Source organism: Neofelis nebulosa, chromosome X (assembly GCF_028018385.1).
Source record: "Neofelis nebulosa isolate mNeoNeb1 chromosome X, mNeoNeb1.pri, whole genome shotgun sequence".
NCBI classification, from domain to species: Eukaryota; Metazoa; Chordata; class Mammalia; order Carnivora; family Felidae; genus Neofelis; species Neofelis nebulosa.
The window spans coordinates 62,882,880-62,906,623 of record NC_080800.1 but is presented as its reverse complement, the minus strand read 5'-3'; the positions used below and the strand labels follow the sequence as shown (position 1 = coordinate 62,906,623).

At 37.3% G+C, this 23,744-nt stretch overlaps 1 protein-coding gene across 2 annotated transcripts in view; it reads left to right on the top strand.

The window, feature by feature from the left end:
* The window catches only part of ZDHHC15 (zinc finger DHHC-type palmitoyltransferase 15), a 210,338-nt gene that overhangs the window by 126,910 nt on the left and 59,684 nt on the right, over nt 1–23,744 (top strand). For both annotated transcript variants that reach the window (XM_058714639.1, XM_058714640.1), the window contains exons 6-10: nt 609–641; nt 1,399–1,519; nt 6,032–6,164; nt 7,976–8,102; nt 11,005–11,108. In XM_058714639.1, coding sequence (XP_058570622.1) covers nt 609–641; nt 1,399–1,519; nt 6,032–6,164; nt 7,976–8,102; nt 11,005–11,108 — 518 coding nt within the window. The remainder of the gene's footprint in view (nt 1–608; nt 642–1,398; nt 1,520–6,031; nt 6,165–7,975; nt 8,103–11,004; nt 11,109–23,744) is intronic.

Below are 23,744 nucleotides of genomic sequence, written 5' to 3'. Positions count from 1 at the left end.
AGACTTTGGGTACATTGTTATAAAACAGCTTATATAGTGGAAAACAAGGCCTGTTTAATCTTCACAGTGATTAGTTAAAATATTAGAATTTTCTTAAATGAAAGAGACTTAGTAAATAGTTACTTTATATCGACCTTAGAAAACAGCTTAAATTTTGCTGATGATTTCCAGAGACATAAGCAAGAAATGACCAGGTCAAGTCAGTCTTACAAAATAAGCGAAATTAAGGTTTGTTTGTATGACTAAACTAGTTTTGTCTGCTCAGGAAATTTTCAAGGATGGTCTCCATTTTTTTTTTATTTTAACAGACTGTAGCCATATGTATTCTTCTGTACTTTTATTAATCTGTATATTGAGAAAAATGAGAGGAGATACCTTAGACTTCTAGGCATGTAACTTGCTTCCAGCATAATTCTATAAACTGTTCTGATTGGCTTATCCTAGAAATAATTGATGTCCAAATAGTTTGGGAATAATGTATATTGGAAATCTAGGAATGAGTGTACTGGTACCATGTAAAAATACTAGTGAGATCTTGAGTTAAATTATGAGGTGTTACTTCATTTCTATAGATCCACTTATCACACTGTGCTTTGTTTCTTTTGTAGGTGTGTATTAAAAATGGACCATCATTGCCCTTGGTATGTCCTTTTTATTCATTTCTTTCTGCTGAAAGAGTAAGAGTTGCTTAAAATGCATAGTTTCCTAAGCATAGTTGTAACATGCTTGTTTCTACAACCATAAATCACTGGGCTTTGTATTTGCATGGGGGGGGGGGAAGGGGAGGCATGACATTTTAAAGAAAAAATAAATATGCCACCAAAGGTATGGTGGTGAATTCATGGGCTCACAAAGCTCACTGTCTTTTGTCCATTAGCTTTAGTAATTGGGTGTAGTAATGAAATTGAGCACAAAAAGTTCCCTTCTTTGACATTATACAATTCAGTTCTGTTTTTAGCTATCTTGAAGTTTGAAATATTCTAGATTGTTAACTTCAGTAATCCTTCTCCAAATTTTGTATGTCTGACCTACAGAACCAGTCTGAACTGTCCAACTAAAAAGAGAACATGCCTCATTGTACTAAGTGTAGCTGCTGAGATTGTAATAGGTTTTCAGCATCAAAGATTCAAGTTTTCTTGTGTGTGTCAGGAACCAGTCTGGAACTATTAGGTAGGCCAGGTGTCTCTATGCTTGTAAATGAAAGGAGAAACAAGTGAAACATGAACTTGTTTTTCCAGTCTGTTCCTATTAAGGCACTTCTATTTCTGTTGAGTTTCTACACAACACATAATGAAGCAGCAGGAGTTATGTATTTCCATTGCTTAGTTCACTTATGTATCAGTGTGTTCTCAATGGATCCTGATTTCAAATTAGTTTTTCTTTTTTTCTTTTTTTTAGGGTTAATAATTGCATTGGATTTTCCAACTACAAATTCTTTCTTCAGTTTTTAGCTTATTCTGTTCTCTACTGCCTGTACATTGCTACAACAGTCTTCAACTATTTCATCAAATACTGGAGAGTAAGTTAAATAATCATGACAGGTCACCCCTAGAAAAAACACATACCTACTCCAATCTGTGACATTTTTTCAACTCTTCTTTTTACATTTTGAAATAGCTAATACTAAGGTAACCAGAAGGAAAGGCACCAAAAACAAGTTTCCCATGTTGAATATTCTGAGATTTAGGAGTTTGTTATTTAAGGATTCCACTTACACATTTCTGTCATACATGAGAAGCTTGTTAAGACCTTTAGGAACATAACTTCTTGACTCTTAGTGATGCATTACAATTTACTTATCTAGTCAAATTATAAAAATCCACTTATTACCAATTATAGATTTTTAAAATGTTGAAACTAATTTTGAATCTCTAGTTTCCAAAGAAAAGGCTAACAAAGTACTCCCTCATCATTGAAAAATACTTTCTCACTTCCTGTTCAAAGGAGAGTTGCAAAATTCCTGCAGAACAGACAGATTCATTTACTCCTCTTCACATGTGACCAAAATGAAAAGGAGAGTCTTATTTGAACTTTGTATTAGTTGAACTTTGTATGACAAACACTGGGTTGAGAATTGGGAAAACTGAGTTTTAATACTGGCTCTGTTACCTGTTTCACTGGCTCATTTCCAAGATCAAATGAAATGTATGTTGGAAGTACTTTACCTTTGAAAATATGATTCCAATAATTATAGTGAAATCTAAAAAACACTTCATATTTCTTCCACTTAAAGATTTCAACCATAACCTATCTATTTTCAAAAGAATTAAAGGCAGATTTTTAATTTACATGTGTGTATGGGGTCTGGCAGCAATGTAGTGATTTTTTTTTTATTTCATGCCAATGGACTCCAAAAGATATCCCTTCCCCACAACTCCAGTACAGCAGTGAAGATATCATAACCTCCCATGATGAGGGCTGTCCAAACTACACCTAAATGGCAAAAGACAGATTTGGACAGAGCTACTAGTTATTACTTTAGGAATTGCACAAGTGCATATATAAACAGGAATATCTCACCTCAGGTGAATAGGTAAAGCAGCAGGAAAGAATGTGAATCTTGTGACCAAAATATAGTTCATAATAAACTGGAGAACAAAGGAGAAACACAAGGCAGTGAGAACTTAAATACCTGAGAATATTTAAATTATTAATTAAGGCTTTGATCCCTGCTAGTGTAGAAAATATAGTGTAGAAAATTATAGTGATATGTGCTTTCCATTCTCCCTTTAACTTGCTTAGTCAATACAGATATTTAATAACTATAAGAATCAGGAATTATATAATAGACATCAAAATCTTCAACTCAGAGATACAAAAGTATAAGAAAAATGAAATTTTCTCATAAATTTTCCCCAAATACAAAATGTTTCACTATCTTGGCGGTTCTGGCTCCTTTCCACAGCACAGGATCTCTTCTCTATTGCTCAGGTTTTCATGACCTGTTTCGCATCCCATTTACACACTGAGCTACTACTCTGAACGTAAAGAAAATCTGTATCCAATTCAGCAGGGAAAGTGTCAGTCTTGGTCTTCACTACAGACCTTACTTGGTCCTTAACACAATAGGCTACTATTTAAGAATTCATAACAGAGTAAACAATGTTGCATTTTGTATATTTTGCCTTAACCCTCCAAGTCAATCAATAATCAAATACCACAATGCCCTCCAGGTGCTGTGTGCTTTTTTACTCTTGAAAGATAATATTTGGAGACGAATTACCAGAAATATGTCAGTATTCACAATCACAAGATGAACATAGACTTGTCCTTCTCCTAGTCCCTCATTTTTTTCTCTATAGTAGACTAGCTCATGCCTGACAGATGGGATGTAAGAAAACTTGTCTTGGCTTCTCCTCATAATGAAAAGTGCATTGACAATAGAGAGAAACGCTTCTTTGCAGTCTCTCCAGCCATAAAGCACTTTGGTGTGGTTTAGAGATGGCTTTCTCAGTTTAAATTGAGTCTTACCTTAAAATGAAAAGTAAACACTGCCATATATTTTAAAAACTATGTACCAAGGAGACTAGCAGTTCTAAGAACAGCACCCCCCATTTGTATACTTTGCCATTTTCAAAACACTTTAATATCTATTATCTCATCTTATCCTCACCACAACCTTGTAAAGTACACCAAACAAGAATTGTTAGTCTCATTTAAAAATGATAAAACTGAAGCTTATTGTACTTAAGTGACTTGCTCAGGATCACCCAGCTTGTAAGTTTCAAAGTCAGGACTAGAAGCTGTCTCACGCTAAGCCCAATGATTTTAAACACCGTACCATATACTATTGCCCATTATGGTCCTGCTATGGAGAAGCTATAGCTCCTTTGAAATAAAGAATTCAGAAGACCATCAGAGCATATTTTTCCTATATATATTAACTTAAAGAGTAGCTACTTTGATATGAAATTGATATTTGCCTTATGAAAAAAGTAGTAATACACACTTTCCACAGTGGGCCATGAATCTCCTCACAGAGACTATGAATTATTTTAGAACCAAGATAGTAGTATTATTCTACCAATATTCCCCTGAACTGTTCTGGTGGTTACTGCTTTGAGTAATTTAGCTTGGTTATCTCCTGAGAAGGTAATTTTGAACATAGGACCATCAGCCTCTTCTAACGACAACAACAACAACAACAACAAAGGACTTTATCAAGGAATATCCTTTGGCAGAAAAAAGAGAATTCTGCAAAAGTAATTAGGAGAGGAAAAGACTTCCAGCTCAGCCAACCAGGGTGTGAACTGACTCTATCAATCCCTCTTGCATAGACATTTCCTATTGCCCATTTAAACATGAAATATTAGAAGTAAAATAAATGTAAGATTTAAAAACTTTAACAAATATACTCAAAAAGCAGAGATTATGAAAGCAAAAATCCAGCTAGGTCAAAACCACTACAAAGCAACATATAAAATCTTTTCCATAAATTTAAAACAAAACAAACACAGGGGTACCTGGGTGGCTCAGTCTGTTAAACATCTGTCTCTTGGTTTCAGATCAGGTCATGATCTCATGTTTTGTGGGTTTGAGCCCCACTTCAGGCTTCATGCTGATAGTGCAGAGCCTGCTTGGTATTCTCTCTCCATCCCTCTCTCTCCCTCTCTGTCTCTCTCTCTCTGTCTTTCAAAAGAAAGAAGGAAAGAAAGAAAGAAAGAAAGAAAGAAAGAAAGAAAGAAAGAAAGCAAGCAAGCTTAAAAACAAACACAAACCAATCAAATTCAGTTTGCATGCTTGGGTCAAGATTTTGTGGAAGGAACATTTCAGAAAGGAGCTTCAGATAAAATTGCCTGAAGGTTTAAGTCCTTGAGGTATCCATTTCCTGGGGTGTTCTGCCCACATGCAAATTTCACTCAGACCACTGCTCAGCTTAAAAAACCTGACTGACTGACTTCCCCTTATCTTCATCCTTCACATATATGCACTCTGAAAGATCCTTAACATTTCCTTACATCAAAATGAATAAAAATCTTCTTTATGAGAAGAAAAAAAATCTGTGCTATGTCAATTTGCCAAGTGTTTTCAAGTCTTAATTTTTCCTTCCAAACTGAAGTAGAACCAGATCCTAATGTTACGGTCCACTTCAATCAAGTATCACCTTTAACTTTATTACTCAAGAGCATTTGGAAATACTTCATTGCAATTCATCATGCCAAAACAATGATCACAGGAAAGGGGAAATAAAAAAGTTCTCTCAATGGCTCACTCCAAAGTTGAAAATGTTTTCTAAGGTTCTCTTCAAAAGACAAAATTTATACACCGTGCATGCTATAAAACTTTAGAAAACTTATTCTGGTCTAGGACTGCATGTAAAAAAAGAAAATAAGATGTCACAGATAACTATAAAAGTCATTAGCTACCTACTTTTACAATTGCCTGTCAAATCCTGCTTGACTTTAATGTCTAAAGAGCTATTTCACAGGATGTGATATACCAGCATATTCTATTTCAGCTATAAAAAAGAACAACACAAAATTTACAGTAGCTTTTAAATCAGGTTATAACTTATAGGTAGAACATTTAAAAATTCTACCTATATGTCTTAACTTGTTTTCAACACACATATGTTGTGACATTTTCAACACACATATATTCAAGGAAACATGACATATAAAGTATTTCAGAATAACCCATCTTGAGACAAGAGGATGACCTCAAGATCACCTCTGGCCAAATGATTCATAATTTGCAAACTAAATGTAGTACAAGCTTTAAGAGATTGCATGCCAATTATGACCTGAGTATATCCTTTTTTTACACTGGTCTAATTGCTGCATTATATACTCTATTTTACACTGAACTTAATCAAGGATCCATTTTAGGCTATAATTTATAGGCTGGAAGCATATCTATAATGTGGTATGGTCATCAACAGAAAGAACTCTTGTAAAAATTTTATAAAATCTATTTTTTAATTGCAGCTAGACACTTTATACATATGATAAAAGTGCTAACGTATAGAAAAACTAGTTAAACCTGAAAAGTTTAATCCTTTGTTTCTATTTCCTTATTATTTATTTTCTAGGGGGAATTGCCCAGTGTTCGCTCAAAGTTCCATGTTCTTTTTCTCCTCTTTGTGGCCTGCATGTTTTTTGTCAGCCTTGTGATTCTCTTTGGTTACCATTGTTGGCTTGTCAGCAGAAACAAAACCACCTTAGGTAAGACTGGATATTAAGACTAGGGAAAAAACACATTAATGTATATCATAGTAGCCTGTAGATTATTTGCAAGGAAAAGAAAAAGTTCCAGTGAGGCATTTTAGTTTTAGTGGCATTCCTTTGCCTCCAAACTGAGACAGATGTAAACATGTTTTACCAAACTGGAGAGCCATAGTGAATGAAGCTTGCAAACTAAAGAAAGCATTATTAAATGAAACCTCACAGAAAAACAAAATTGACCATTGCTCTTTATAATTGATACTGGGTTATAGCTCCCCAAATTTATGACTTGCAAAATTTCTAAAAAGTGTTCACCTGAGGAAGTGAAAAAAAAAAAAACCAGTACAGAAAGGAACACCAGAAGGGGGAGGTGAAGGTTAATAAAGATAGAAGAATCTAAATTATTGAGTGCATCCAACGACAGAGTCTTGAGACGCACCTGGGTGGCTCAGTTGGTTGAATGTCCGACTTTGGCTCAGGTCATGATCTCGCAGTCTGTGAGTTCAAGCCCCACATCTGGCTCTGTGCTGCCAGCTCGGAGCCTGGAGTCTGCTTCCAGTTCTGTGTCTCCCTCTCTCTCTGCCCCTCCCCCGCTCATGCCCTGTCTCTCTATCGCTGTTGAAAATAAATAAACATTTTAAAAAATTTTAAAAAAAGAGTCTTGAGAAAGAATTCAAACCAACAAATCATTGGATATCTACAATCATCAAGGAGCTGTGGAGGACTGGGAATGAGATAAATACACTGAACAAGTGAGTTTCTAGAAAATTAGTGCAAGAAATGAACATTTTTTTCTGTTACTCTATTCTCTCATCTGTTATTTGGAGAATTGTGTTTCTGATGGATTCCAGTGCAACAATTTTGTTTCATCTATAGTGAAACAAATATTTACATTGTATACAAATTAATGCATGAGGAATAAGGAGAAAGTATCCAAATGTTGAATGTTTAGCTAAGATATATTTGAGGAAAGTTTAGTACAAAAGCCACTTTACATTTGGAACCCATTTACCAATAATGCTAACAGCTAAGAAAGTATTTACACTCCTTTTCTAAACCAAATATCTACCACTTACTTGCTAGGGTGGTATGTCAGTTCATTTGGCTTAGACATAACTGCAAAGTAGGAAAGTACTAAAAGCTTCAGGATAACAAAAGAACAAATGGGAAATGGCTAGATGCAGCCAGTCCAACAGTGAAAGTATTTGCTTAATGGAATAAATGTGTGTCTAAAAACTAATGTGTACTAACATGGTCCAATTCCTCAGTCTTTGAGGTGATTATAGTTCACCCACTGACATTTTTTCTTGGGTAAAACTCAGTTTCTTACATTGCAGGTTTCAGTGTAAACATCATTTCTGAAATGTTTCCAAATCAAATCGATGTCATTACCATCTCTTCATGCATCATTACTTTAGTCCCAGCTCTAAAGAGGGAGACCATTTGGCTGCTGTTGCCATTTAGATTCAAATAAAGTACTGTTAAATTTGTCCTTTCACTCCTTACATCCAGCAGCACAAAATATGTAGTACTGCCATGGCTGATTAATTATTTCTACCATTATGTTTCTTCTGCCTTTTTTTCAAAGAGTACCAATTATTTGTATTTGATAACAAAATTACTTTTATTATATGATTAAAGTGGTTTTTACTAAGTAATTTAGCAATAACTAAGCATGAGAGGCCTATATTACCACAACAAAAAGATAGTGTAGAATCAAGTAACGTTCATGGTGTACTATAAAATCATGTTCGTCCTGATATTTGTTCCTTTATTGCTTTCTTCCTCTTCAACTTCCTATCTTGCCCTAGAGGCCTTCTGTACTCCAGTGTTTACAAGTGGCCCAGAGAAAAATGGGTTCAACCTTGGCTTCATCAAAAATATCCAGCAGGTGTTTGGAGATAACAAGAAGTTCTGGTTAATACCTATTGGGTCCAGGTAAGTAATTATTACCACTAAAAGAAGCTGAGGCTGAACCATGCCTTGAAGTAGCAAATTCAATTTTAATTGTGGTATGCAATCAGTCATAAGTCCAATGAAAAACTCTATTCCCCAAGTTTTTTATTCCTAGATTAGTAAAGACAAATTAGGAAGTGAAGGTATGATAAATAGACATTCTCATGTTTTGAAGTAGTGTAAACTGATACCACTCCTTTATAAATGAACTTGGTGATATATATCAAAAATCACAAGAATCCCCATGTCCATTGTCAAGTAATTCCACTTCTAAAAAACCACACTCAGATACCACCTCACGCCAGTCAGAGTGGCCAAAATGAAGAAATCAGGAGACTATAGATGCTGGAGAGGATGTGGAGAGACGGGAACCCTCTTGCACTGTTGGTGGGAATGCAAATTGGTGCAGCCACTCTGGAAAGCAGTGTGGAGGTTCCTCAGAAAATTAAAAATAGACCTACCCTATGACCCAGCAATAGCACTGCTAGGAATTTATCCAAGGGATACAGGAGTACTGATGCATAGGGGCACTTGTACCCCAATGTTTATAGCAGCACTCTCAACAATAGCCAAATTATGGAAAGAGCCTAAATGTCCATCAACTGATGAATAGATAAAGAAATTGTGGTTTATATACACAATGGAATACTACATGGCAATGAGAAAAAATGAAATATGGCCTTTTGTAGCAACGTGGATGGAACTGGAGAGTGTGATGCTAAGTGAAATAAGCCATACAGAGAAAGACAGATACCATATGGTTTCACTCTTATGTGGATCCTGAGAAACATAACAGAAACCCATGGGGGAGGGGAAGGGAAAAAAAAAAAAAAAAGAGGTTAGAGTGGGAGAGAGCCAAAGCATAAGAGACTGTTAAAAACTGAGAACAAACTGAGGGTTGATGGGGGTGGGAGGGAGGGCAGGGTGGGTGATGGGTATTGAGGAGGGCACCTTTTGGGATGAGCACTGGGTGTTGTATGGAAACCAATTTGACAGTAAATTTCATATATTAAAAAAATAAATAAATAAATAAATAAAAAAGAAAAAAAAAAAAAAGATAGGCAAAAAAAAAAAAATAAAAAAGAAAAAAAAAAAAAAAAAAAAAAATCTATCCTAAAAACAAACTAGGCACAAAAGTGTTCATCACAGCATTATTTCCAGCCAATAATTAGTAAACATCTAAACTAAAAATGCAACAATATGCTGTATATATCCCCACTGACTGGAATTTTATGTAGTCAAAAGTACGACTATGTTAAGACTATGACACATTAAGAAAAATGCTCACTATTTTTTTAGTGAAAAATGTAGAATACAACTGATGTGTACTCTGAATAAAAATATGTACAGATATACACATAAGAAAAACATAGGGGACATATAACCTAAAAATACTATAAGTGGATAAATGGAAAGGGCAGTAGTCTTATATTTTTCTTGTCTCCATTTTCATATTTTGGGGTGAAATGTATTACTTTTATGAAGGTAATTAAAATGAAAAGCAGGAACAAAGACTGATGTAGAAATTGTAGGTAATTCTTAGAACTGAAGCAGGAATGAAAGGAAAGCAGTGAATGGAAGACAAGCTTGTGTCCCCTGAGTGACTTTGTGAACCACATTGAACTAACACCAAGTGAACTGTCTCTGTAGCAAAGCTTATTTATAGTGTCTTGAAGCTCTCTTTAGATCCATTCCTCAGAGAGGGATACATCTGTCGGTTCACTTATTTGAGGAAACTTTGTTGGAGTAGGGTGATAATTAAGGAAAATTTCCTTTTTCCTTTTACTCATTGCTCTGATTCTTCCTCTGTACTAGTCATTGTTTTACAGGCTCATTTATTTAAGATCTGTGGTATATCCTACTATACTGGCTATAAAGCACAAGACAAAACTATGTTGGTGGGTAAGGTTGATTAATAATTGTCACCAGCAATTATTTTCACTCCACTAACACACATACCCACACAAATACACACACCCTATCACTATATCAAAAGGAGGTCTAAAATGAGTCTTTCCTGGAATTAAAAAATCAAAAGCCAAAATCAAAGCCAATTCACTTATAATCAGTATACTTACATCCTCTGCAGAGAGCTATCAATAGAATCTATCAACTTTCAGTTAACCACATTAAGAACAGGAGAAAAGGCGTAAGTAATATAAAATGAGTAATCCAAGAGTCACTCAGATATAAATTTGCAACACATTGAGATATATATATGTATGTTCAAACTGTAGCCCACTATATTCAGGGCTGACTTAGTTCCCTCCAATGTATCCCATCTGTTAGTGGCCAGAGATTAACCAAGGAGATGGCCCTAGGTTGCCATAGATATCCACAAGTGGATCCCACATGCAGTTAATTGCCCCCAGAATCTGCACTCCTAGAGATGCCACACTCTGGCTGTTTCCCACAGTTTCTAATGACCTTTCTACCATACAAGCCAAATAACAGGGCATTCAGACATTAATATTTATCAGCAGTTCACAGCAACTGATCTCCACTATATCAGTGGTTCTGAATCTGCTAATTTTTGTTGAAAATTTAGAACCCAAGCAATAAGATAATGAGATATAAATTGGGATAATCATATGAAGCTTGCTATATGTTCATTTTGCCATAACTGGGCATTGTGGGAAACAAGTTAAACAGTTACTTACTAACCAAAACAGTTGACACTGATGCAGACAAACAAGATATAGAAATTGAGAGCAATACAGCAACTAAATTATGCTATTGTAAAACCCTATGCCACCATGGCTTTAGCCAATAAGATAAATGGTTTAAATATTTCTAAGAACGCCCTCCTATTTCTAGGAGGGCTATAACCTTCATGAAAGTCTATGTCAGCTGCAAGAGCTCACTGTCTTCCTTCCCCCAATAGCCCTGGTGATGGACACTCCTTCCCTATGAGATCTATGAATGAGTCACAGAACCCACTGCTAGCAAATGAAGAGCCCTGGGAAGAAAATGAGGATGAAAACCGAGGTAAGTAGGCTCAGAAGGAAGTCTTTTCTCCACCCAGCAGACCAAACACTGATAAAACCATGTTAACACAACCAATGTAGTGTAGTGAGAAAATAGTGTCCAAAAAGATTATATAAGCATGTCAACCGCATAAGTCACCTTTGGATAGAGAAGAACAAGTATGACCAGATTTGTTTAAAACATGTAGATGGCTTAGGTTGGATTAGATTCAAGCCTGGAAGCTTTCTTACCAGGTTTGTGATACTATGATTTATAACCAATGAGATAAGTCAAGAAACATAATAAACAGCACTGTGTATATTTGTAAGCAATCCTGCCAGTTGGCCACTCATGGTGTTTTGCTTGAGTTAATTTAACCAGTGGGCATCAGCTCACATTTCTCTACCATAATTTGTTCATACTGGTTAAATTTTCTTTAAAATATCATTCCCATTCTCCTTTAGACTGGTTTACATACACAAAGAAATAAAAGATGTATATGTGGGCAAGCCTACACATGCATGTAGTCTACTTTTATAAAAGGCAGAGCAGCAAAGGAAAAATGAGGAAGTAGAACTTTGTCCTTCCACCTTTCTCCCACCATATTTTTTGGGTCATAATGAGATTTGTGTGTGTGTGAAAAGCTGGAAGTTAAATTCTCATGTCACATACCCCTACCATCACCTGTTCTTTGTCTCCTCGTGATGTTATGCTTACTACTGTGCCTGAAGCATCTGTTTGTGTTGCAAATACCAGGCATCAGAGAGTAATTTTTAGCAGCTAGTCCCAATAATTCAATAGCTGAGAAAAATTTTGAGTTAAAATTATAATACATGTCAGAAATTGGGGTAAATGAGGCTGATGAGGACATGGAAAGGCACTGAGATGAGGAGCAGAGATGGGAAACATGCCTTTCTAAAGGTTTATAGTTAGAATATCTAGTCCCAGGGTCTCTACCTGGAAGTCTGGTTTTATTTATTTACTTTTTTTTAATATATGAAGTTTAATGTCAAATTGGTTTCCATACAACACCCAGTACTCATCCCAAAAGGTGCCCTCCTCAATACCCATCAACCACCCTCCCCTCCCTCCTACCCCCCATCAACCCTCAGTTTGTTCTCAGTTTTTAACAGTCTCTTATGCTTTGGCTCTCTTCCACTCTAACCTCTTTTTTTTTCCTTCCCCTCCCCCATGAGTTTCTGTTAAGTTTCTCAGGATCCACATAAGAGTGAAACCATATGGTATCTGTCTTTCTCTGTATGGCTTATTTCACGTAGCATCACACTCTCCAGTTCCATCAATGTTGCTACAAAGGGCCATATTTCATTCTTTCTCATTGCCACGTAGTACTCCATTGTGTATATAAACCACAATTTCTTTATCCATTCATCAGTTGATGGACATTTAGGTTCTTTCCATACTTTGGCTATTGTTGAGAGTGCTGCTATAAACACTGGGGTACAAGTGCCCCTATGCATCAGTACTCCTGTATCCCTTGGGTAAATTCCTAGCAGCTATTGCTGGGTCATAGGGTAGGTCTATTTTTAATTTTTTGAGGAACCTCCACACTGTTTTCCAGAGCGGCTGCACCAATTTGCATTCCCACCAACAGTGCAAGAGTGTTCCTGTTTCTCCACATCCTTTCCAGCATCTATAGTCTCCTGATTTGTTCATTTTGGCCACTCTGACTGGCGTGAGGTGATATCTGAGTGTGGTTTTCATTTGTATTTCTGTGATGAGGAGCGAAGTTGAGCATCTTTTCATGTGCCAGTTGGCCATCCGGATGTCTTTTTAGAGAAGTGTCTATTGATGTTTTCTGCCCATTTCTTCACTGGATTTGTTTTTCGGGTGTGGAGTTTGGTGAACTCTTTATACATTTTGGATACTAGCCCTTTGTCCGATATGTCATTTGCAAATATCTTTTCCCATTCCGTTGGTTACCTTTTAGTTTTGTTGGTTGTTTCCTTTGCTGTACAGAAGCTTTTTATCTTCATAAGGTCCCAGTAGTTCATTTTTGCTTTTAATTCCCTTGCCTTTGGGGATGTGTCAAGTAAGAAATTGCTACGGCTGAGGTCAAAGAGGTCTTTTCCCGCTTTTTCCTCTAGGGTTTTGATGGTTTCCTGTCTCACATTCAGGTCCTTTATCCATCTTGAGTTTATTTTTGTGAATGGTGTCAGAAAGTGGTCTAGTTTCAATCTTCTGCATGTTGCTGTCCAGTTCTCCCAGCACCATTGGTTAAAGAGACTGTCTTTTTCCCATTGGATGTTCTTTCCTGCTTTGTCAAAGATGAGTTGGCCATACATTTGTGGGTCTAGTTCTGGGGTTTCTATTCTATTCCATTGGTCTATGTGTCTGTTTTTGTGCCAATACCATGCTGTCTTGATAATGACAGCTTTGTAGTAGAGGCTAAAGTCTGGGAATGTGATGCGTCCTGCTTTGGTCTTCTTCTTCAAAATTACTTTGGCTATTCGGGGCCTTTAGTGGTTCCATATGAATTTTAGGATTGCTTGTTCTAGCTTCGAGAAGAATGCTGGTGCAATTTTGCTTGGGATTGCATTGAATGTGTAGATAGCTTTGGGTAGTATTGACATTTTGACAATATTTATTCTTCCAATCCATGAGCAGGGAATGTTTTTCCATTTCTTTATATCTTCGTCAATTTCCTTCATAAGCTTTCTATAGTTTTCAGCATGCAGATCTTTTACATCTTTGGTTAGGTTTATTCCTAGGTATTTTATGCTTCTTGGTGCAATTGTGAATGGGATCAGTTTCTTTATTTGTCTTTCTGTTGCTTCATTGTTAGTGTATAAGAATGCAACTGATTTCTGTACATTGATTTTGTATCCTACAACTTTGCTAAATTCATGTATCAGTTCTAGCAGACTTCTGGTGGAGTCTATTGGATTTTCCATGTATAATATCATGTCATCTGCAAAAAGTGAAAGCTTAACTTCATCTTTGCCAATTTTGATGCCTTTGATTTCCTTTTGTTGTCTGATTGCAGATGCTAGAACTTCCAACACTATGTTCAACAACAGCGGTGAGAATGGGCATCCCTGTCGTGTTCCTGATCTCAGGGAAAAAGCTCTCAGTTTTTCCCCACTAAGGATGATGTTAGCTGTGGGCTTTTCATAAATGGCTTTTATGATGTTTAAGTATGTTCCTTCTATCCCGACTTTCTCGAGGGTTTTTATTAAGAGACGTTGCTCAATTTTGTCAAATGCTTTTTCTGCATTGATTGACAGGATCATATGGTTATCTTTTCTTTTATTAATGTGATGTATCACACTGATTGATTTGCAAATGTTGAACCAGTCCTGCAGCCCAGGAATGAATCCCACTTGATCATGGTGAATAATTCTTTTTATATGCTGTTGAATTTGATTTGCTAGTATCTTATTGAGAATTTTTGCATCCATATTCATCAGGGATATTGGCCTATAGTTCTCTTTTTTTTACTGGGTCTCTATCTGGTTTAGGAATCAAAGTAATACTGGCTTCATAGAATGATTCTGGAAGTTTGCCTTCCCTTTCTATTTTTTGGAATAGCTTGAGAAGGATAGGTGTTTTCTCTGCTTTAAACGTCTGGTAGAACTCCCCTGGGAAGCCATCTGGTCCTGGACTCTTATTTCTTTGGAGATTTTTGATAACCGATTCAATTTCTTCGCTGGTTATGGGTCTGTTCAAGCTTTCTATTTCCTCCTGATTGAGTTTTGGAAGAGTGTGGGTGTTTAGGAATTTGTCCATTTCTTCCAGGTTGTCCAGATGGTTGGCATATAATTTTTCATAGTATTCCCTGAGAATTGCTTGTATCTCTGAGGGATTGGTTGTAATAATTCCATTTTCATTCATGATTTTATCTATTTGGGTCATCTCCCTTTTCTTTTTGAGAAGCCTGGCTAGAGGTTTATCCATTTTGTTTATTTTTTCAAAAAACCAACTCTTGGTTTCGTTGATTTGCTCTACAGTTTTTTTAGATTCTATATTGTCTATTTCTGTTCTAGTCTTTATTTTTTCTCTTCTTCTGCTGGATTTAGGCTGTCTTTGCTGTTCTGCTTCTATTTCCTTTAGGTGTGCTGTTAGATTTTGTATTGGGGATTTTTCTTGTTTCTTGAGATAGGCCTGGATTGCAATGTATTTTCCTCTCAGGACTGCCTTCACTGCATCCCAAAGCATTTGGATTGCTGTATTTTCATTTTCATTTGTTTCCATATATTTTTTAATTTCTTCTCTAATTGCCTGGTTGACCCACTCATTCTTTAGTAGGGTTTTGTTTAACCTCCATGCTTTTGGAGGTTTTCCAGACTTTTTCCTGTGGTTGATTTCAAGCTTCATGGCATTGTGGTCTGAAAGTATGCATGGTATAATTTCAATTCTTGTAAACTTATGAAGGGCTGTTTTGTGACCCAGTATATGATCTATCTTGGAGAATGTTCCATGTGCACTCGAGAAGAAAGTATATTCTGTTGCTTTGGGATGCAGAGTTCTAAATAGATCTGTCAAGTCCATCTGATCCAATGTATCATTCAGGGCCCTTGTGTCTTTATTGACCGTGTGTCTAGATGATCTATCCATTTCTGTAAGTGGAGTATTAAAGTCCCCTGCAATTACCACATTCTTATCAATAAGGTTGCTTCTGTTTGTGAGTAATTGTTTTATATATTTGGGGGCTCCTGTATTCGACACATAGACATTTATAATTGTTAGCTCTTCCTGATGGATAGACCCTGTAATTATTATATAATGCCCTTCTTCATCTCTTGTTACAGCTTTTAAAGTCTAGTTTGTCTGATATAATATGGCTACTCTAACTTTCTTTTGACTTCCAGTGGCATGATAAATAGTTCCCCATCCCCTCACTCTCAATCTGAGGGTGTCCTCAGGTCTAAAATCAGTCTCTTGTAGACAGCAAATAGATGGGTCTTGTTTTTTTATCCATTCTGATACCCTGTGTCTTTTGGTTGGCGCATTTAGTCCATTTACATTCAGTGTTATTATAGAAAGATATGGGTTTAGAGTCATTGTGATGTCAGTAGGTTTCATGCTTGTAGCGATGTCTGTGGTACTTCGTCTCACAGGATCCCCCTTAGGATCTCTTGTAGGGCTGGTTTAGTGGTGACGAATTCCTTCAGTTTTTGTTTGTTTGGGAAGACCTTTATCTCTCCTTCTATTCTAAATGACAGCCTTGCTGGATAAAGGATTCTCGGCTGCATATTTTTTCTGTTCATCACATTGAAGATCTCCTGCCATTCCTTTCTGGCCTGCCAAGTTTCAGTAGAGAGATCAGTCACGAGTCTTATAGGTCTCCCTTTATATGTTAGAGCACCTTTATCTCTAGCTGCTTTCAGAATTTTCTCTTTATCCTTGTATTTTGCCAGTTTCACTATGATATGTTGTGCAGAAGATCAATTCAAGTTCCGTCTGAAGGGAGTTCTCTGTGCCTCTTGGATTTCAATGCCTTTTTCCTTCCCCAGATCCGGGAAGTTCTCAGCTATTATTTCTTCAAGTACCCCTTCAGCACCTTTCCCTCTCTCTTCCTTGTCTGGGATACCAATTATGCATAGATTGTTTCTCTTTAGTGCATCACTTCGTTCTCTAATTTTCCTCTCATACCCCTGTATTTTTTTATCTCTCTTTTTCTCAGCTTCTTCTTTTTCCATAATTTTATCTTCTAGTTCACCTATTCGCTCCTTTGCCTCTTCAATCCAAGCCCTAGTTGCCTCCATTTTATTTTGCAGTTCATTGATAGCATTTTTTTAGCTCCTCCTGGCTGTTCCTTAGTCCCTTGATCTCTGTAGCAAGAGATTCTCTGCTGTCCTTTATACTGTTTTCAAGCCCAGCGAATAATTTTATGACTATTATTCTAAATTCACTTTTTGTTCTATTGTTTAAATCATTTTTTATCAGTTCGTTAGCTGTTGTTATTTCCTGGACGTTTTTTGAGGGGAATTCTTCCGTTTCATGATTTTGGATAGTCCCTGGAGCGATGTGGGACTGCAGGGCACTTCCCCTGTGCTGTCTTGAATAACTTTCATTGGTGGGCGGGCCGCAGTCAGACCTGATGTCTGCCCCCAGCCCACCGCTGGGGCCACAGTCAGACTGGTGTGTGCCTTCTCTTCCCCTTTCCTAGGGGCGGGATTCACTGTGGGGTGGCGTGGCCCATCTGGGCTACATGCACACTACTAGGCTTGTGGTGCTGGGGATCTGGTGTATTAGCTGGGGTGGATCAGCAAGGTGCACAGGGGCAGGAGGGGCAGGCTCAGCTTGCTTTTCCTTCAGAGATCTGCTTCGGAGGGGCCCTGCGGCAGCAGGAGGGAGTCAGACCCGCCGGAGGGATGGATCCGGAGAAGCACAGTGTTGGGTGTTTGCGTGGTGCAAGCAAGTTCCCTGGCAGGAACTGGTTCCCTTTGGTATTTTTGCTGGGGGATGGGCGAGGGAGATGGCACTGGTGAGTGCCTTTGTTCCCTGCCAAGCTGAGCTCTGTTGTCCGGGGCTCAAGAACTCTCCCTCCCGTTGTCCTCGAGCCCTCCCTTTCTCCCAGCAGAGCTGTTAGCTTATAACCTTCCAGATGTCAAGTCCCTCTTGCTATCGGAACACACTCTATCTGGCCCCTCCGCTCTTGCAAGCCAGACTCAGGGTCTCTGCTTGGCTGGTGGGCCACCCCTCTTCCCCGGCTTCCTACCGCCAGTCCGTGTAGCGCGCACCACCTCTCTGCCCTTCCTACCCTCTTCCGTGGGCCTCTCGTATGCGCTTGGCTCAGGAGACTCCATTCTGCTAGTCTTGTGGTGGTTTTCTGGGTTATTTAGGCAGGTGTAGGTGGAATCTAAGTGATTAGCAGGACTCACGGTGAGCCCAGTGTCCTCCTACACCACCATCTTCCCAGGATTACTGGAAGTCTGGTTTTAGAGCAAGGCAGGTTACTGAGACTAAGGAGGATAAAATGTTCCAAAATTCAGTTGCAAAGAAAAAGAACTCTTGCCCACCAGAAAGAAATTATAACAAAACCAACTCCCTTATCTATTCCTGCTCAATTTTTTTGAAAAATTGACTGTATTTTGACCTACCTTCCTTCACCTATCACTCTTTTCTTTTTTTATTCTTTTTCAAGTTTTTATTTAAATTCCAGTTAAAATACAGTGTAATATTAGTTTCAGCTATAAAATTTAGTGATTCAACACTTACAAGAAACACAAGGTGCTCACCACAACATGTGACCTGTGTAAACATCATGACCTATTTAACCCATCCCCTTGCCCTCCTCCCTTCTGATAACCATCAGTTTGTTCTCCATATTGAGGTTCAGCCTCTTGTTTTTATTCTATTTTTTTCCACCTATGTTTGTTTTGTTTCTTAAATTCCACATACGAATGCAACCGTATGCTGTTTCTCTTTCTCTGACTGACTTATTTCATAGCATAACACTCTCTCACTCTATCTATGTTCTGCAAATGGCAAGATTTCAATCTTTTATATGGATGAGTAATAGTCCATTGTATATACCACATCTTCTTTTTCCATTCTTCAGTCGATGGACATTGGGGCTCTTTCCTAATTTGGCTCTTGCAGATAATGCTTCTATAAACATTGGGGTGCATATATTCCTTCGAATTAGTAATTTTGTATCCTTGTGTAAATACCTAGTAGTGCAATTGCTGGATCTTAGGGTAGTTCTATTTTAACTTTTTGAAGGACCTCCATAACAGTTTTCCAGAGTGGCTGTACCAGTTTGCATTCCTACCAACAGTATACGACCACTGAACCAGCCCTGCAAGAAATTTTAAAGGGGACTTTCTGAGGTGAGAAAAAAAAATTATATATATATCAAAAGCAACAAAAGATTAGAAAGGACCAGAGAACACCACCAGAAACTCCAACTCTATAAGCATCATAATGGCAATAAATTCATATCTTTCAGTACTCACTCTAAACATCAGTGGACTTAATGCTCCAATCAAAAGACATAGGGTAACAGAATGGATAAAAAATAAGATCCATCTATATGCTGATTACAAGAGACCCACTTTAGACCTAAAGACACCTTCTGATTGAAAATAAGGGGATGGAGGACCATCTATCAACAAAAGAAAGCCGGAGTAGCCATACTTACATCAGACAATTTAGACTTTAAAATAAAGACTGTATCAAGAAATGCAGAAGGGCATTATATCATTATCAAGGAGTCTATAGACCAAGAAGACCTAACAATTGTAAACATTTATGCACCAAATGTGGAAGCACCCAAATATATAAATCAGTTAATCACAAACATAAAGAAACTCATCAATAGTAATACCATAATAGTTGGAGACTTCAACATCCCACTCACAGCAATGGACAGATCATCGAATCAAAACATCAGCAAGGAAACAGTGTCTTTGAATGACACATTGGACCAGATGGACTTAACAGATATATTCAGACCATTTCATCCAAAAGCAACAGAATATACATTCTTCTCCAGTGCACATGGAATGTTCTCCAGAATGGACGATGTACTGGGACACAAGTCAGCCCTAAGTAAGTACAAAAAGATCGAGATCATACCATGCATATGTTCAGACCACAACGCTATGAAACTCGAAATTAACCACAAGAAAAAAAATGGAAACATAACAAATACTTGGAGACTGAAGAACATCCTACTAAAGAATGAATGGGCTAACCAAGCAGTTAAAGAGGAAATTAAAAAGTATATGGAAGTCAATGAAAATGATAACACCACAACCCAAAACCTCTGGGACACAGCAAAGGCGGTCATAAGAGGAAAGCATATAGCAATCCAGGCCTTCCTAAAGAAGGAAGAAAGATCTCAGATACACAACCTAACCTTACGCCTTAGGGAGCTGCAAAAAAAAAAAAAAAAACAGCAAATAAAACCCCAAACCAGAAGAAGACAGGAAATAATAAAGATTAGAGCAGAAACTGATGCTATTGAAACCAAAAAAACAGTAGAACAGATCAATGAAACCAGAAGCTGGTTCTTTGAAAGAATTAACACAATTGTTAAACCACTAGCCTGTATTATCAAGAAGAAAAAGGAAAGGACCCAAATAAGTAAAATCAAAAATGAAAGAGGAGAGATCACAACCAACACAGCAGAAATAAAAACAATAATGAGAGAATATTATGAGCTATTATATACCAATAAAATGGGTAATCTGGAAGAAATGGACAAATTCCTAGAAATGTATACACTACCAACACTGAAACAGGAAGACATAGAAAATTTGAACAGACCCATAACCAGTAAGGAAATCAAATTAGCAATAAAAAATCTGCCAAGAAACAAGAGTCCAGGGCCAGATGGCTTTCCAGGGGAATTCTACCAAACATTTAAGGAAGAGTTAACACCTATTCTCTAGAAGCTGTTCCAAAAAATAGAAATGGAAGATATCCAAACTCTTTCTATTAAGCCAGCATTACCTTTACCCTAAAACCAGAGAGAGACCCCATTAAAAAGGAGAACTAAAGACCAATTTCCCTAATAAACATGGATGCCAAAATCCTCAACAAGATATTAGCCAACCAAATCCAACAACATATTTAAAAAACATTATTCACCACGACCAAGTGGGATTTATACCTGGGATGGTACAATATCCACAAAACAATTAACGTGATTCATCACATCAATAAAAGAAAGGACAAGAACCATATGATCCTCTCAATAGATGCAGAGAAAGCATTTGACAAAGTACAGCCTCCTTTCTTGATAAAAACCCTCAAGAAAGTAGGGATAGAAGGAGCATATCTCAAGATCATAAAAGCTATATATAAACGACCCAATGCTAATATCATCCTCAATGGGGAAAAACTGAGAGCTTTCCCCCTAAGGTCAGGAACAAGACAGGGATATCCACTCTCGCCACCGTTTTTCAACATAATATTGAAAGTCTTAGCCTCAGCAATCAGAGAACACAAAGAAATAAAAGGCATTCAAACTGGCTAGGAGGAAGTCAAACTTTCACTCCTTGTGGATGACATTATACTCTATATGGAACACCTAAAAGATTCCACCAAAAAACTGCTAGAACTGATCGATGAATTCAGCAAAGTGGCAGAATATAAAATCAATGCACAGAAATCGGTTGCATTCCTATACACCAATAATGAAGAACAGAATGAAATCAAATAATCAATCCCATTTATGATTGCACCAGAATCCATAAAATACAGAGGAATAAGCCTAACCAAAGAGGTGAAATACCTATACCCTGAAATCTATAGAAAGCTCATGAAAGAAATTGAAGAAGACACAAAAATAAAATGGAAAACCATTCCGTGCTTATGGATTGGAAGAACAAATATTGTTAGAATATCCATACTACCCAAAGCAATCTACACATTCATTGCAATTCCTATCAAAATAACGCTAGGATTCTTCACCAAGCTGGAACCAACCATCCTAAAATTTGTATGGAACCAGAAAAGACCCTGAATAGCCAAAGCAAACTTGAAAAAGCAAACCAAAGCAGGAGGCATCACAATCCCAGACTTCAAGCTATACTACAAAGCCATAATCATCAAGTCAGTATGGTACTGGCACAAGAACAGACACTCAGATCAATGGAACAGAATACAGAACCCAGAAATTGATCCACAAATGTATGGCCAACTAATCTTTGACAAAGCAGGAAAGAATATCCAATACGATAAAGACAGTCTCTTCAGCAAGTGGTGCTGTTAAAACTGGACAGCAACATGCAGAAGAATGAACCTGGACCACCTGCTTACACCACACACAAAAATAATCTCAAAATGGATAAAAGATCTTAATGTAAGACAGGAAGCCATCAAAATCCTCAAGGAAAAACAGGCAAAAACCTCCTTGATCTTGCCCGCAGCAACTTCTTACTCTACACGTCTCTGGAGGCAAGGGAAACAAAAGCAAATTGAACTACTGGGACCTCATCAAAATAAAAAGCTTCTGCACAGCGAAGGAAACAATCAGCAAAACTAAAAGGCAACCGACAGAATGGGAGAAGATATTTGCAAATGACATATCAAATAAAGGGTTAGTATCCAAAATCTATAAAGAACTTCTCAAACTCAACACCCAAAAAACGAATAATCCAGTGAAGAAATGAGTGAAAAACATGAATAAACACTTCTCCAAGGAAGACATCCAGATGGCCAACCGACACATGAAAAAATGCTCACCATCACTCATCATCAGGGAAATACAAATCAAAACCACAATGAGATACCACCACCTTACACCTGTCAGAATGGCTAACGTTAACAACTCAGGCAACAGCAGATGTTGGTGAGGATGTGGAGAAAGAGGATCTCTTTTGCATTGTTGGTGGGAATGCAAGCTGGTGCAGCCACTCTGGAAAACAGTATGGAGGTTCCTCAAAAAACTAAAAATAGAACTATCCTACGACCCAGCAATTGCACTACTAGGCATTTATCCACGGGATACAGGTGTCCTGTTTCGAAGGGACACATGCATCCCCATGTTTATAGCAGCACTATCAACAATAACCAAAGTATGGAAAAAGCCCAAATGTCCCTTGATGGATGAATGGATAAAGAAGACGTGGTATATATATATATACAATGGAGTATTACTCGGCGATCAAAAAAAATGAAATCTTGCCATTTGCAGCTACATGGATAGAACTGGAGGGTATTATGCTAAGTGAAATTAGTCAGTCAGAGAAAGACAAAAATCATGTGACTTCACTCATATGAGGACTTTAATAGACAAAAGAGATGAACATAAGGGAAGGGAAACAAAAATAATATAAAAACAGGGAGGGGAACAAAACAGAAGAGACTCACAGATATGGAGAACAAACAGGGTTGCTGGAGGGGTTGTGGGACGGGGGATGGGCTAAATGGCTAAGGGGCATTAAGGAATCTACTCCTGAAATCATTGTTGCACTATATGCTAACTAATTTGGATGTAAATTTTAAAAAATAAAAAACTTTTTAAATAGAGTTACCCTATAAGCTAGCAATTCCACTACTAGGTATCTGCCCAAGAGAAATGAAAACATATATCTACACAAAGACTTAAATATAGATTCTTACAGAAACATTTTCATAATTAGCCAAAATGTAGAAACAACCCAAATATCCATACACTGATGGTTAGACAAAATATGGGCTATATATACAATAAAATATTACTTAGCAATAAAACTGAATGGTATACTGATATGTTCAAGATAGATGAATCTCAAAAAATATGCTGAGTGAAAGAAGCCAGTAATAAAAGACCACATATTGTATGATCCCTTTGAAAAGAAATACGTAAATTTATAGAAACAGAAAATAGATTCAATGAGTGCCTAGGGAAAGGAATCGGAAGAAAGGGTTAAGGTATTTGTCTTTCTCTGTATGACTTATTTCACTTAGCATAACACTCTCCAGTTCCATATGTTTTTACTCTTATGTGGATCCTGAGAATCTTAACAGAAGTCTATGGGGGAGGGGAAGAAAAAAAAGAGGTTAGAGAGGGAAAGACTCTTAAAAACTGAGAAAAAACTGAGAGTTGAGGGGGGGTGGGAGAGAGGGGAGGGTGGGTGATAGGTAGTGAGGAGGGCACCTTTTGGGATGAGCACTGGGTGTTGCATGGAAACCAATTTGACAATAAATTTCATATTTAAAAATAATAATAAATAAATAAGTAAATAAATAAATAAATAA